General features: G+C 39.2%; 1 protein-coding gene across 2 annotated transcripts in view; it reads right to left on the reverse strand.

Moving 5' to 3' along the window:
* Positions 1–14531, reverse strand: part of RELN (reelin) — a 279101-nt gene that overhangs the window by 39201 nt on the left and 225369 nt on the right. For both annotated transcript variants that reach the window (XM_040061406.1, XM_040061404.2), the window contains exons 33-41: positions 12436–12624; positions 11934–12207; positions 10501–10641; positions 10231–10408; positions 8678–8762; positions 5861–6043; positions 4338–4509; positions 4156–4258; positions 1530–1759 (exon numbers count right to left, since the gene is read on the reverse strand). In XM_040061406.1, coding sequence (XP_039917340.1) covers positions 1530–1759; positions 4156–4258; positions 4338–4509; positions 5861–6043; positions 8678–8762; positions 10231–10408; positions 10501–10641; positions 11934–12207; positions 12436–12624 — 1555 coding nt within the window. The remainder of the gene's footprint in view (positions 1–1529; positions 1760–4155; positions 4259–4337; positions 4510–5860; positions 6044–8677; positions 8763–10230; positions 10409–10500; positions 10642–11933; positions 12208–12435; positions 12625–14531) is intronic.

Raw genomic sequence — 14531 nt, forward strand, 5'->3', positions numbered from 1 at the left:
TGTCAGGGTCGCTCCTGGTGAGGGTGAAACACAACTTGTGTCTGAGGCAGATTATTTGCTTATTTGGTGTTTCTTCTCTGGCTCAACAGGCCCTGGACCCTTCCTTCAGGACATAACTGGAATACTAATTATTACTTACAGCTGTCTGCTGAGAGCATATATTAATTTCTAAAATTACATATGTAGTGGAAATAACTTAAAATGTCTTAATCCTCAGTTAAAATATAACCACTTGATACTTGGGGGATGAAAAGGCTGGTGGGTTTTTTTAGAATTACACAAGGAGAAATGTTTGGATTTTTTTCCTGTTACTCCAGTGGATTCTGGTGGGGAAATCTACCTTTCAGTCTTCTTGCCCATGGATTTAATGCACTGAATGTAAGCCACTGCACTGCTGGGCTTGGCTGGCTGTCAGCAATGGGCCCCTGGCCTGGTGTGTTGGGGAAGGAATTGGAGGAAAGATAGAAAAACAGGATAGAAGCACTCAGGAACAGAGGACAAAATCAAAATCCTGAAGGGTTTAAATGGGTTAGGAGTCTGCACAGTCAAAATTTTTATTTGGAGGGATGCATTGATGGTTGGCTATATGGTAAAATAATTCTTTTGCACAAAACCAGGAAGTACAAGTGAGCTGCTGAAAGAGATGGTTACCTATTCCATGCTTGAAATGTCAACTGTCATAAACCAGAAATCTCAAGTTTAAAATTTAAACATTTCCTTTATTAAACACTCAGTCTTTCCAAACTTGATTCTTAATTCTTATATAGGTATTTTCATACTTTCAGAAGCACATATGGCGTCATTTATTTAGTGCAGGACCCACTGACTGCAGTAGTTTCATAAATACTTGGTCTCATAGCTGCATAAAGTCTCATAGTTGCACAGCTCATTTTCATTCAGACATGCTACAGGTTAATCATTAATGGGGTAATCTTATACATAAAGTGAGGTGATGCTAGATGACAGTTATTCCTGAAAAAGTAAGCAGTAGTGTTTTTACTTTGAAAAGTTACATACTACTATGCTTGCTAGAACTTACTGTTTTTCTATGCTGTGTTATCATCCAACCTGATTGACTGAGACTGTATTTAGATCAGAACATTTCTTCATACTGAAGTGGAAGCAAGATTACACTAGCTCACATTTTACTGCATTCTCTTATGAATCTCAAATTTCTTGCAAGAATATAATCAGTGAATTCAAATGGCTGATGCAGTTCTGTAAAGAACACTCAAGAGTGCTCTAAGAACATTCAGTTTTTCATTAATTTCACCAAGCAACTCCCTTCTATTAAATTGTCACTAATTTAATGCATAGGTAATAAGAAATTGCCTGTGGTTATTCTATATTAGCATTAGGCACAATATGATTTGGGGAATCATCTGAACATTAGCTAATATTCAGGATGAAATGCAGAGAAAAATTGGTCATTTGGTCTGCTCTAGTGCTGCAGTTCTTTAGTACACTCTTGTGCTGGGTGAAATAAAAGCAAAGCAACAAGCAGCTGGGCAGAGAAGCTGGACACTTACCCACAGAGGTGCAGTTTTCCAAAGTGAATGACCTCTCTCCTCCAGCCCTGGGTAGTGCCTGCGTAGTAAGTGCTGCTTGGGTGGTGCTCAGTGGAGCAGAGGGAGCTGAGGTGGCTGCTGCTGCTGTAGCACAAGGGGAGCAGCAGGTGCCATGTGGCCCCCAGGTCTCGTGAGAACTCCAACTTCACCGGGTCAGCAGAGGAGCTGTCAGTGGTGCAGCCAATATTGATCTGGGGGCCAAGGCATCAAACACAGCAGGTGACGCAGGGCAGACTGTGGGGCTCCTTGTCATTCTTCACCTCAATCAGCCTCCCCCATTCGGTATGGTATTTGTTTAGTACAGGAAAATGGTGATTTGGGAACCCATTTAACAACAGGGATTGATGCACTCAGGTCACACACATGAACAGGAATTCCTGCACATTGCTCTCCTGTCCATTATCACACTACGGGTTATGAAAAAATGGATGTGATAAGAAATCCCCAACAACTTCTATCTAGAAAAAACTGTGAAGTTAGTTGGGCAAATCCCAAAGAAGAGATGCTAGCATTGCTGAAGTAAATTCAGCTCTTGCAGTTCTCTGGCAGGTACTGAAGTAATCGCAGAATCAAGAAAATGTGCACTATTAAAAGCAGAAATATTAAAGCATAAAGTGCAAACAATAAGTTTTTGTTAATGCTGAGCTCTTAATTATTGAGCTGCACTAGGATCCTCTTTCACGTTATAAGAAAAAAAAGCTTATCACTTCAATATGTTCAGCTTTCACACTCACACCTATTTGTTCACATATAATGGCAAAGCCCTAGAGTGTCATAGCTGGATTTGATTTAGATTCAATGTCTTAGTTTGGCAGTGTGAGACTTCTCACAGTGTGCTCACAAGATTCCTGATATAAAGAACAGTAGAAAAGGCAGAACATGAAAACCAGTTCTACTACTGAAAAAAATACAGGATGTTTAATACAGAATCTGAGACAACCAGTGCAAATTAGTCTGTTTTCCTGTTGCACTGATATTTAGATCTTATAATTTCAAATTGCTTTTGTAAAAGAAGACAACTTAGTTCTTTACAGAATGACTGACATATAAAATAAGATGTACTGTACTTATCACACATCAAATAAAAACCAATGAAATACAAACCCTGCATTAAAACTATGTAATATTTTAATATTTTTATATATCCTTGTAGCAAAAAATGTGTCTTTGTAGCATGCTTTTCTGTTAAGAAAGTATGTTTCTAAAACACAGTAATACTTAGAACTGTGCGTGAATGTTGCAAGTATATTTTACATCCGATTTCCTTCATCACTCTTCAGTGCACATGGGTCCCATCAACCTACATTTGACTAGAAGGATTGTCTACTCATCTGGAAGCTTAGAGAGATGCTTGACCCAATATAGGTTTTGACTCTTGAGACACAGAGAGAAGCTACTGCATTATGCATAACTCCTTCATTTACACTAATGTTCTCAAAAACGTGAGCTGAAAATGATGTTCTTACCACATATGGAAGTAAACATGTAGATTTTATGAGTTAATGCTAAAAAGGCTTATGAATATCTTAAAGTGACCTCAAACATTTTTGTTCTACAGGCTGTTATCTATATTTTAAAAGGGAAAATGGTTTGACTTCAATAATTTATGAATTAGTTGCATGACAAATTGAAGAGTGCATGAGTACATAGTTAAACCTAATTTTCTTGGAAAACCCTTAGAATCATTTTAGTAATTTTTATAAACTCTAATAATTTGCTGATTATTATGTAGGCCATATTAATGCAACAACATGCCACATGGTTGTTAAAAGCAGCCTCGTAACTGTGGCATGGCAATCTACATGCCAGATTCTTTTCCAGTTTCTTAATGACAATATAATGACCTCTCTAAACTAATAAATACTAACTGGTTACTCCCATCAATAGCTGCCCTGGCCAACACACAGTTTAGATTCTAGGATAAATCAGAAACACAGTTTAGTTGTTGTCATTACAGTTCCTGTTTCCACTGACTATATGAAACACAAAAATATGCTCCCTATTCATGAACTTTCTTTAACTCCCTAAAATGGGATGACTTCAGGCCACAATAGCCAAAAACCAGCTTCATCTAGAGCAGCTATGATGTGGGCAGAAGCAAAAGGAAAGCAGAAGCTTGTCTCTCTGAGAAAGTACAACTGTGGAGTTAAGCCAGCAGGTAGGAAAAAATATTTTCTAGTGTCACAGATGAAGTTGTATCTCTCCACTGGTCAGCTTGTAGAAATGCTGCACTCTTACCTTGTGAAGTGGTAATTTGGACCCTCATTGTATTTGCTCATCCTCTTGCCTGCCAGTCGTGACTCTCCAATGCATAGGACATGGACTTTTATGCTACCAGTGCAAGTATATAGGCATGGACAAAATAGTAATTTAGGCAAGAAAGCAGAAGACTTTGAGGCAGAAATTTCCCTTATCTCTATATTAAAAACATCATGATACACTCACATGAGGGAGAGTACTGTCAAATCAATTAGAGGGGAAATTAGACATTGTCTATTTGGCAATCAGAACAGCTGGGTAAATACACCAGAGCAGAATATAGAAGAACATGAAGCAAAAGGCAAAATAACTTTCTGAGGACGAGTACCTCAAATTGGATGATAGTATTTTCATTCACACTCAGGTCCCTTGTGGTAATGGAGTGCTCTCCAACTTCATTTGAAACAAATACCATAGCTGAATCTTCTTCCCTGCAAATCAAGGAAAGGAGTGCTTTAGTCTCAGTTTACAAAGTCACTTCTTTCTGTGGTATTGCTGAGAGAATCTTACGGAGCTCTTTTAGATGAATATGGGCAATAAAGCCCAATGTTTCCACCGGGATAGAAAAACCAGTTGTCCTCTTTAGGTCCGAAGTCAAAGGTATCCAAAAGGATAATGGGATTCTTTAGGTTATTTCCATCAATAATGAAGTCATCAATAATCCAGATTTCTTCTTTTTTGCCTACAAAGAAAATGAAAATATTTTTAAGACCTACTACTAATGATAATATTAGAGAGCAGAACAGCAGCCAGTACTTATGGATTATGTGAAAAAGAGGATGCTAAAAGTGTGGGATCATTATTTTCACTTTCCTTGAAAATAGGTCTGAAATTGTTTTGCAGCCTGACCCTATGAAATTAATTTTTATTCCGTAAAATTTATAGATGTCACAGCAAAACAAAGAGTGAAAAGCAATGGGTGTTGAACAATTATCTTCTATTTAAATCACATTTACTTTGAAATTCTGTCATTGTCTTCTTCAATTAAGAAACATCTAAATGAGCAGTTGCTACAAAGCAGCCTGAAAGTGCAATTTCGTTCTACATCCTTGCACACAGCAGCTTGTGTTTGCCTGGGAGAAGTTCTTCCATAGAGACGGAAACTCTGAAACTCCTTCTCTCCAATGGATTATGTATTCATATAAGTCAGAAAATTGGTATTCTCAAACTGAAGAGGAAGGATTAAATTGACAGATCTTCCGTGTAATGTTTTTTCATTTATCTAAAAGTGTTTGAGTTTATCAGAGAAAAGTTTAGATAATTGTTTTAGGCAGGACACATCAGAAGAATGAGCTGAAACAGGATTGTCAGGACCAGATTTGAATTTGCTTTTTTTGTTAGGGGTGTGCTAGGAATTTGCCTACATGGAATAAACTGTTGCTGAATCACCATGTCTAAATGATTGCTGGAATTCTTTACAGTTGTTAATGTCAGTTTCTGCTTGGAACTGTGCTCAGAGCAACTGAGAGCAGAGGAGAGCTTCCTTCAGCTGGCACATCTCCTGTAAGCAGGAGGAATGAACTGAGTTCCTCTTGTGGTTTTCCAGTCCTTTACAATTTAATCAAAAGATTAAATGCTCACTACATACTCTTTCTAAATGGGTTTTTAATGCCTAGTTAATTCTGAGTAAGGTAGGCCCAGTTCCCATTCACACTTGGGACACTTTTGTATAATTGGAGCATCCTAATGAGGCCTCACTGTAAGTGAGAATCATGTCCATTAAAAATGAGAACCTGAATGAAGTTAACTTTATTGGTGTTGCTTGATCTCCCACTCCCTCCAGGACCAAAGCTGGTGCTTTTCTGCACACAATCCATGGATATCAGGTGAAGGTACTTCACTTTAAAACATTCAGCCACTTTATAAGAACAGTAAACATAATCCCACAGTAATTCTAATTGAAGGAGTTCAAACAGGAAACCCCCATGATTTAAGAGTATCTCTAATCGTTCAGTTAAAAAAATGCACTCTCTTAGAGATGCTGAGCTGTGCAATCATGGACCTAGATTCCCAGGGGTGTGTCCCTTCCTTACCATTGTTGTAAGGTTGCCAGAGCCTGAACCGCGTTGCGTTGCTTTGGGCTGCATAGGGCAGAGGAACGTTGATAAAGAGGACATCTGTAGTCTGGGTGAAGTAAAACTCATCTATCAGGTGCCAGGTGATGCCACCATTGACAGAATATTGCAGCAGGATGGAATGAGACCTCTCAGGAGTGCCTGGAGCACAAAGGACATGGATTTATGTTCATTAAAATCCAGTGAATTCAAATAAGTATGAATGAAATTATGTTGCTCTGGCATCCACTACAAAGTATGGGCTTCCTTTAACAACAGCTTAAGCTGTTGAGATGTTATATACACATTGTACACATACTTTCTGTGCTTTCCCTTGCTTGTTTGTCTGCAAAATTCAAATGAAATAGGGCTTAAATTTACATTACTGTTCATTATACATATGATCATAGTTAATTACTTAGATTTGAAGCTATTTCAGTGTTATATATTTTTAAATTAGAACACACCAGCTCCTCCTACTACAAACATATTCCAGTAATACAGTATTTATTTGCTTGTTTTGTCCAGGTACCAGACATTATCATCACTATCTGTAGCACCCACAGCACACACAGTCCCTATCCTCATAAATTTATGAGTCTATGGTTGTCACTGCAGACACTGGGATGAGGATGTTTATGCCCAGAAATTATATAACTGATGGAGAGCACTGAGGATCTTTATTAGCATGTTTTAACACCAACAAAGCAATATTCTGTGCTTTAAGCTCAGTCTAAAAGTCAGTGGAACAGACAGTAAAATTTGCATTTTTTAACTACCAGCTCCTCCTAGTTTTTTAATTTAGAACATTAAAGAGTAAAAAACAAAAGCTCTTTACAGCCCTAGTTATTAACACATGCTAATTAGAGCCCAGCACTCATTCTTGATGCTGGTTAGCACACACAGGCTCAGCCCCCAGCCTGTATTTGGCCTGTGCCTAACTAGCTGTCCAGGAATACCTGTGTCCAAGTGATGGTATCTCTGAACTGAGGTCTCACTCAAACAAATTTACACTCTCTGCTCCCTTCGTGGTGTGGCACGGTGATGGCATGTCCCCAAAAACTCAGTCAGGAACCAGCAGAAGGAAAGGACAAAGAGAGTTTCTTCCCTCCTGACTCACTGCGTGTTACTGTACAAGATTTTCCCTTGTTTTATTCTTACATTAACCACATTTGCTGAAACCAGAGTTCCTGATGCACACGCTCCTGCTTCCCTCTGCTCCAGTGCTAAGTATTCAACCACCAGCTGTGGAGCAGAGCAGGGAAGAGCTGTTTGCAGTCAGGAGCTGATTTCAGCTTATCGGTGGCAATTAACAGTCAACAAGACACTGCTTTTAACACTCACAGCTGAGAGATATGCCCAGCTATATCCATTAGTATTCAACATTAGTGAGCTTGTTGGGACTAACCCCTGGATCCAACAGTAGGGCTAACAAGTAATACAGATTCAATAAGGAGCGACTACTCCTGGAGTTTCATGATCTTACTCCTTGTGGGTCAAAATACAGGCTTGAGCCTTTGGCTATTCCTGCTTTCAGAGAAATATTTTTATTCATTTCATATTTTAATATTTTTTCAATGATCATATGAATAAATATTACCAAGGAATAATTTTGTAAAAGAAGTCTTCACAAAGACTTCACTTATAAACATGAAATATTTGGTATTATGTGGTATTATTATTTGATATTATTGGTTATCATTTTAGGGAATGTTTTGGTTTTGGCTGTTACAATTTTCTCTCTTTTTGATAAAGTACTAAACCCAGTAATAAATAGCCCAATATACATGAATAAATGCCCATTAAAGAAAATCAATAATAATTCACAAAGAGCTATGCTTTCACTTGTCCATACACAGATGTGGCTAAGGTACTTATTTAGGAAGAAAGAGGGGTTTCAAAATTATTTTCAAGCTATTGGTAAAGGTTGAGTCAGTTAGGGTCCAGCCCCAGAGCACTGAGCTTACCACAGAAACTATGGACATCTTCCTTACACCAGAGTGAGAGAAGTTTTTCCACATTCAGAGTTCAGCCTGGAAGTGCCAATTCTATCAGAAAATCTGGGGAAAACTTCTGAAATTTCATGGGAGTGGCTCAAACCTTCAAGCAGTTTAGTGGTTCTCCATCATGTCACTTCAGACTTGGATAGAATTATTTTTTAAAACCAAGGATGGCAGGGTCTTGGAGCAGGGTAAGACTGAATCACTGGCTTACAAGCCCTTGTATTGCAGGAGCTGTCACAAGTTATTTACAACAATGCATAAAACTTGTCTTGCAAAGTCTGACTGTTCTTCATATCAATTAAATAGAATTATGGAGCTTCAGTTATCTCCAAGATACCTACTAGGCAGTCAAATGGTAGGAGATTTTAATGCAGTGGACTGGAGCTTGAAAATGAAAAACACTGTCGTTTACTATTAGTCCTTTAAGTAATTTACTGTAGGGACCACTTTATGACATTTATAAATTGGACAAATAATTTTTTCCCAACGTAGTGGGAAATCTCTAGAAAAATCTTGAGCTCTTTTGTTTCTTTTCTGCCCAAAGACTTTACTAGCTATGCTATTTTTGATCATACTACAGTCCACTTTTTCCTTAAGAACTGCACAGACAGCCATGTAGGCTGGGAGCAGGGTAGGGATGATGCAAAATTTCAAACAAGCTCCCATATAATCTACCATAAACTCTTGATCACTAAAGTTGCACTGAAGTTGAAAATATAAATCTGTATTATTTTCTGTGTTGCTATGCACTAATAAAGCTAGAGAAGTGATAGTAAATCAACGGTGATCTTACCTTTGGCAATAAATTTAAAAGAAAACTGGATGTACACTGTATTAGTGCAGTCTAGATCTCTTGACACAAGCATTCTCAGGCCTTCCTGCAAACACAGAATACACTATGTGAATACCAGTTCCCATCATTCAGTATGTTCTGCAGCTTATTGTTGCTTGGCTGTTTTCTGCTACTGACTGATGATGGCAGCAAGAGGGGAAGTTCTCTGTACCACACCTTTTATTATTTTCTCTCCCCAGGAAACGGGGATATGACACCCTTGGTAAAGTGAGCCAAGATATGACAGAGGCACAACTGCATGGTCAGGTCCAGGCACAGTTACAGCTCGTTCAGTTCATGCTCTGAACCCCTGGGATGTGGTTGGACCTGCAAGCTCTGACTTAGACATTGAGTCCAAGCTACTATACTCATTTTTTGTGCAAACTGTACAGTTGCCAAGCACCCTAATTTCCAGGCAGGGACAGTGCTCTCTAGGAGTTCTTTTCTGTACCTCAAAGCATATTTTGTACAAATATTCTCTTCTGGGGCATCCTGTTGACCTGTAAGGAAAGGGAGCACACAGGAAACCTCATAGGGACCCCTGAGTTCCTGTCTAACTCTACAGTTGAGCTTGCTCTTGTGTGGATCCTGGGGCCAGAGCCAGTCCCTGTTCTGCAGAGATCTGGCAAACCACCTCTCAGAGCCTCCCTCTTTCCAGACCCATTCTCCTTGGGGAACAATCTGCAGGAACAAGCAATGCAAATTTTAATCACATCTCATGATTTGGGATTTAAATAATCTTAAGAGGATGAACTGAATCAAGCTTTTGTAAATAAATACTTCAAAGAATTAATTTATATACCAAACATTATTTAACTTCTTTTTTTGGGGAGCACCTGAGTTCACAGTGTCAAATGAAAGCTTGTATGAGCTGAGAATTTGTGCGCTTGTGAACAAAAGGCTATTATTCATTTCGTTAAGAACTGAAAAATTCAGAAAACCTATTTCCTGGTCTTTTGAAATCTGCAATCAACAAAATAAGTCTTTGAAAACTAGAAAACATCAAAATGATAGATCTGAGTAAAATACAGGCAGACTACATAAACATTGATTACACAGACTGCAGCACTAATTTGTATTCAAAATACTAAAAAGCCAATCAGGAGACTTCGAGATGATTGTAATGTGTACCATATGTCCAAATAATTAACTTCAAGAATCTCAGTGTAGAGTTTTGTTCTTTTCCTTTGGTGGTCAAGGAGGAGTATGTACCACAAACAAAATAATACACAACTAAGAGGTGAAACTCATTTGTGCATTAAAAAAACCAAACCAAAACAAAACAACCCAAACCAACCAAACAAACAAAAAACCCCAAACAAAACAACTGTGGAAAACATGATGCATGTTTAGGGTAGGAAAATACAAGAAAAATGAATATGTCAAATTCTAGCCAAAAGACTTCAATAAAAATATATGGGGCTAACAAGAGAAAATTTACTTTCTATTTTTAACTCTATTGATTTTTCATTCATTCTTTTTCAATATAAGTAATAATGTAAGTAATCTCTGACCCCTTTGAAAATGAGAGCTGTTCCAGACTTGATGGTGTCACCATTCAGGTTTCCCCTCTCAGCACCGTAGACTTCAGGCCAAAGGTCAGGATGCAAGTTACCATTGAAATCATCCTTTAGGACAGATGGCAGAGGAAGGACAGGGACACAGTATGGACCTCCAAAGCCTCTGTCACACCTGGAAACACATTGGGAAGAAAAGGTATTATCCATCCGGCCTGGATAAAACACATCCTTTCTATGAAGCAGCTTTAGCCATTTTCTACTCACATGCAATGGCCCAAATCACAGATGCCGTGCCCTGAGCACATCCAGGGGCATCCTGTAGCCAGGACCACATTATCAATAGCCCAAGAATCAACTCCAGAAGCATAGTTGTACTGAATCCATCTGAACCGTGTTCTGGGAGAGCTATTACAAACAGAGGAAGCATATTTCAGGGCTCAAAATTCGGATCCAGAAAGTGCTAAATACTAATGAAAATCCCACAGACTTCCAAAGAAAAGCATATTAATAAGCACACCCCACTTATTTTGAAAAGATTCATATTCTAGTGGAAACTGGAAGTTTAAATTTCTCAGGCTAGTCTTTCAGGCAAAATTCCAGCATATTCTAAAGAAAGATGCCCAAAGTGATAATCAAGAAAGAACATTGCTGAAACACTTGCTGATCAGCAAAGTGGTTGGGCAGAAATTAGTAGTTCCATTAGCATTTGAGGGCTCCATGTGTTGCTAGCAGAATGGAAACAATAAAACTGCATCAGTAAAATAAGAAGTTATGAAAGTTCATTTATATTAGGTGTTGTGTAAAGAGAAAAACAGTGGTTATATACGTTCATATCTATGTGTATATAAGAATGTATGAGTATACATGTACAAATATGTACATGCATACACACTGCTGTCACTGCTGACTGTCTTGTTATCCTCAAATGAGGAAATTATTTTGGAGAAAAAAAATATCTTTGGAACATGATGTATGGCTCTCTGGAGTGAACTGTGGAACTGGAAACCAAGTTATGAACTCCAGGCCCAGTTCATTTACTGTGTGTCCATTTTTATTTTCTGTGTGATGAAACGTACAGAGGTAATGTGTAGGGTGCTCTGAAGAATTACAGAGCTACTCAGAACAGTGGTACGCAGTGTCATCCCTACCTGTCATTCCTAAACTAGAGCATGGTTTTATTTAGAGAGATGGATGCCAGCACATCTGCCACATCCATTTATGGCCCTCTGATATCCTGAGGAGGTCGACAGAACTCTCCTCATGGTCAAAAGGGTGAAGGTGGCAGGTCCAGTGACATGCTCTGACTTGCTGAATGCTGTGACTAACATGCTTGAATGTTGGATGACAATGTGCAATAACAGAAAACACTACTGTAGGAAAGGATGGATCAGGGTATTTATTCTTGCTTCTTATTGCATAAACGTTAGAAAAGCTGGTTTAGCATTTTTGTTCTTACTGTCATAAATTACAGGCAAGACTTAAGAATTCATTCATCAAATTGCAAATTCCTTAAGTCACTACATTTCACATTATAGCTGAGGAAATATTTTGAAGTGAAATTTAAAATTCTGGTGGTGTGACAACACACATTTAAAAATTTAAAAGACATGCAGAACATTCCCAAGCTGGAGGATGTTTGTTCTAATTAGATCAGCAAAACCTTTGTCATGCTAAACAGACAGAAGAGCAGCGCTCACTTGGTTGAGGGTGGGAGGTAGACAGTAACTCTCTTCCAGTTTTGGAACCTTTCTGAAGTGTAGATGGAGCTCTCGGTGTACTGCTGACAGCCAATTGTTGGGGGGACACACTCCTCTGTCACCAGGTGCCAGTCTCTCCCGTTGTTTAGGGAATACTGCAGGTGCACACTGTGGGAATTGCTGTATGGCTTGCTGCAACCCATGCTCAGCTCAAACTGCAAGAATGTGGAGGCTGATACGTGGAAGTCCCAAGTCTCAGCGTAACGAGGTTTTCCTAAGAAAAAAGAGAAAAGCAACAAATATAACCAAGTGTACCTTCAGCATATGCTTTCAATACTGTCATTCAAATTTGTTACCTCTATCTTCACCATTTTCCAGCCTTCTCTTCCCTACAGATTACTAAATATCTGGATTTGTTTATACCTCCCATCTTGTAAAACTTGATCCTTATATAATTTATAAAATAGACTCACAAAAGGAAGCAATGTTTTATGACACATACCAATGTTTTCACTGAACATCAGAGCTGTATCCATAGACAAGCAGTCAATGTCCACTTGACCTCCTTGTACTCTGTACCAGCTTGCTTGTAAATCCACAGTTCCATCAAATTTATCCTGGAAGCCAGTCTGAGAGCTGTCATTCATTCCTATAAGCACATCGTCCAAAGCCCACTGTGCTGAATACTTCCCTACAGAAACCAGAACAGACAGGTTAGCGGAGTCTCTGTAAGTTGTTTTCAATGCCCATATGCTGTGTTCACTCAGTGAGCAGTGCTCAGTCACATAGACTGAGTGCTGTTAAACAAGACTGAAACATTGCTCAAGGATGCACCTGGACTCTAGAGCATGTTTCTATTACAGATAAACACAGGTATTTCCTTCTTCATTTCTTTAGCTTCAGCGCATTTGGCGTCACATGCTCTCCCTCTGTCTAGATGAAACACTCCCTGAGCCCCTAGATTGGGGATTTTCATTTTATGGGTCATGACTTTCCTTCCATTCTCCACAGCTAAATTGGAAAGGCCTCTGTCTAGTTCCCAAAATAGCTTTTGTATGAAAGTGAATAGAACATGAAGGAAAATGCTGAAGGCTCTGCATATAGATGATATTTAGAGAAGTGCTGTTCTCCTTCCTGGAAGTTGCTCTCCTCATGCTCTCCAGCCTACAGGCATTTCACTTTTATCATCTCCAGCCCATTTCTCTGGCCTTCATTTCAATTCACCTTTCTACTGGCATGCTGAAAAGCACATCTTACTGCACAATAACTGCCCTTATAGGAGAGGAAGGAAAGCCTTTACAATAAATTGTGAGATTGCAGCAATGTGCCAGGACTTTTGCCTTGCCACCAAGAGGAACATGGGTCATGGCTGATAGGACCACTCTGCACTGGAATGGCAGATAGAGGACAGTCCACGAAGAAACTAATATCTCTAATTAGAACTGGTTGTCATCTGTAGGCACTGGTGTGGAATGTGATATTTCAACTTCCAGTCATAAAACCTTGCTTATACTGGGAGCCACAGGGCTACCATCAGTGGTCTTAAGAGTGATGATCCTCAGCAGGGACAGCTGTCATCCAGGTGCCACCAAGGCAACTCTAGGGAGCAGCAGACTGGACATTGCACCACTCACCAATGCAAATGATCATCACAGAATGATGGTCTGTGGTGCACCAGACATTGCTCAGCATTTTTTACCAAAGGAACTGTCTTCTTAACTAAATCACATCCCTCTTGTCTTGTCTATTCTCTTAGCTAGTGAGGACAATTAAGTCCAGTACATACAAGAAAATGTGTGAATAAAGTCAGCCATCAGAATGACACATGATGTCTAAGAAGATGCATCCTATAATTACCTGAATGTAAGATATGTGCTTGCTCCCCAAGAAATTGCTGTTGAAATGTACTTTGCTATATTTCTGAATATTGTCTTATATTTCCTGCAGATCCAGGAGCTGCTGCCTTGTGCAAAGGTAAGACTTAATCAGGACACTTTTAGTAGTGGTAATATTCCCCCATGTGAGGTAGGAGCTCTCACAGTGGCTGTAGGAATCAGTCAGCACCAGGGTTTAACTTTCAGTTGCGGATTTGGGAAGTGGTTTAGTGGTTTTTCAGGGGCAGGGGAGCTGGGCTCTGGGACACTAGAAATGGTGGGAGGAGGGGTCCTGTTCTGGAGTGTGGAGATACCAGAACAGTGAGTTGGGAGCCACTAGGTAGGCAGATTCAAGGCGAAGTTATGCCTACACTTTCAAAACAGAGAAAAATTGAGATGAAGAGTGTAAGCCATTTGGCATCCCAGGTGACTCTATACTCAGGTAAAATCCCTGATCTTATTTAGGCTTTTTTTTTCTTTTTTTTTTTTTCCTCTCTTCTGTTATCCCTGCATCTTTGGTTTAATCTTCGCTCTCAAATAATTTTACTCTTAAGCTCACTCATAAGCTTGGTGCTGTAAAAGAAAATCATGACCATAGTGTGACTCAGAAAAGCCCAAATATGCTCTTACATCCAACTGTTCAAAATACAGCATTTTTCATGAGCTGAGGTTTCTGAACATGTCTATACTGAGTAGCACTGACATGTGGGTTATGTAAAGCTGC

The sequence above is a fragment of the Hirundo rustica genome, chromosome 4 (genome assembly GCF_015227805.2).
Source record: "Hirundo rustica isolate bHirRus1 chromosome 4, bHirRus1.pri.v3, whole genome shotgun sequence".
Classification (NCBI taxonomy): domain Eukaryota; kingdom Metazoa; phylum Chordata; class Aves; order Passeriformes; family Hirundinidae; genus Hirundo; species Hirundo rustica.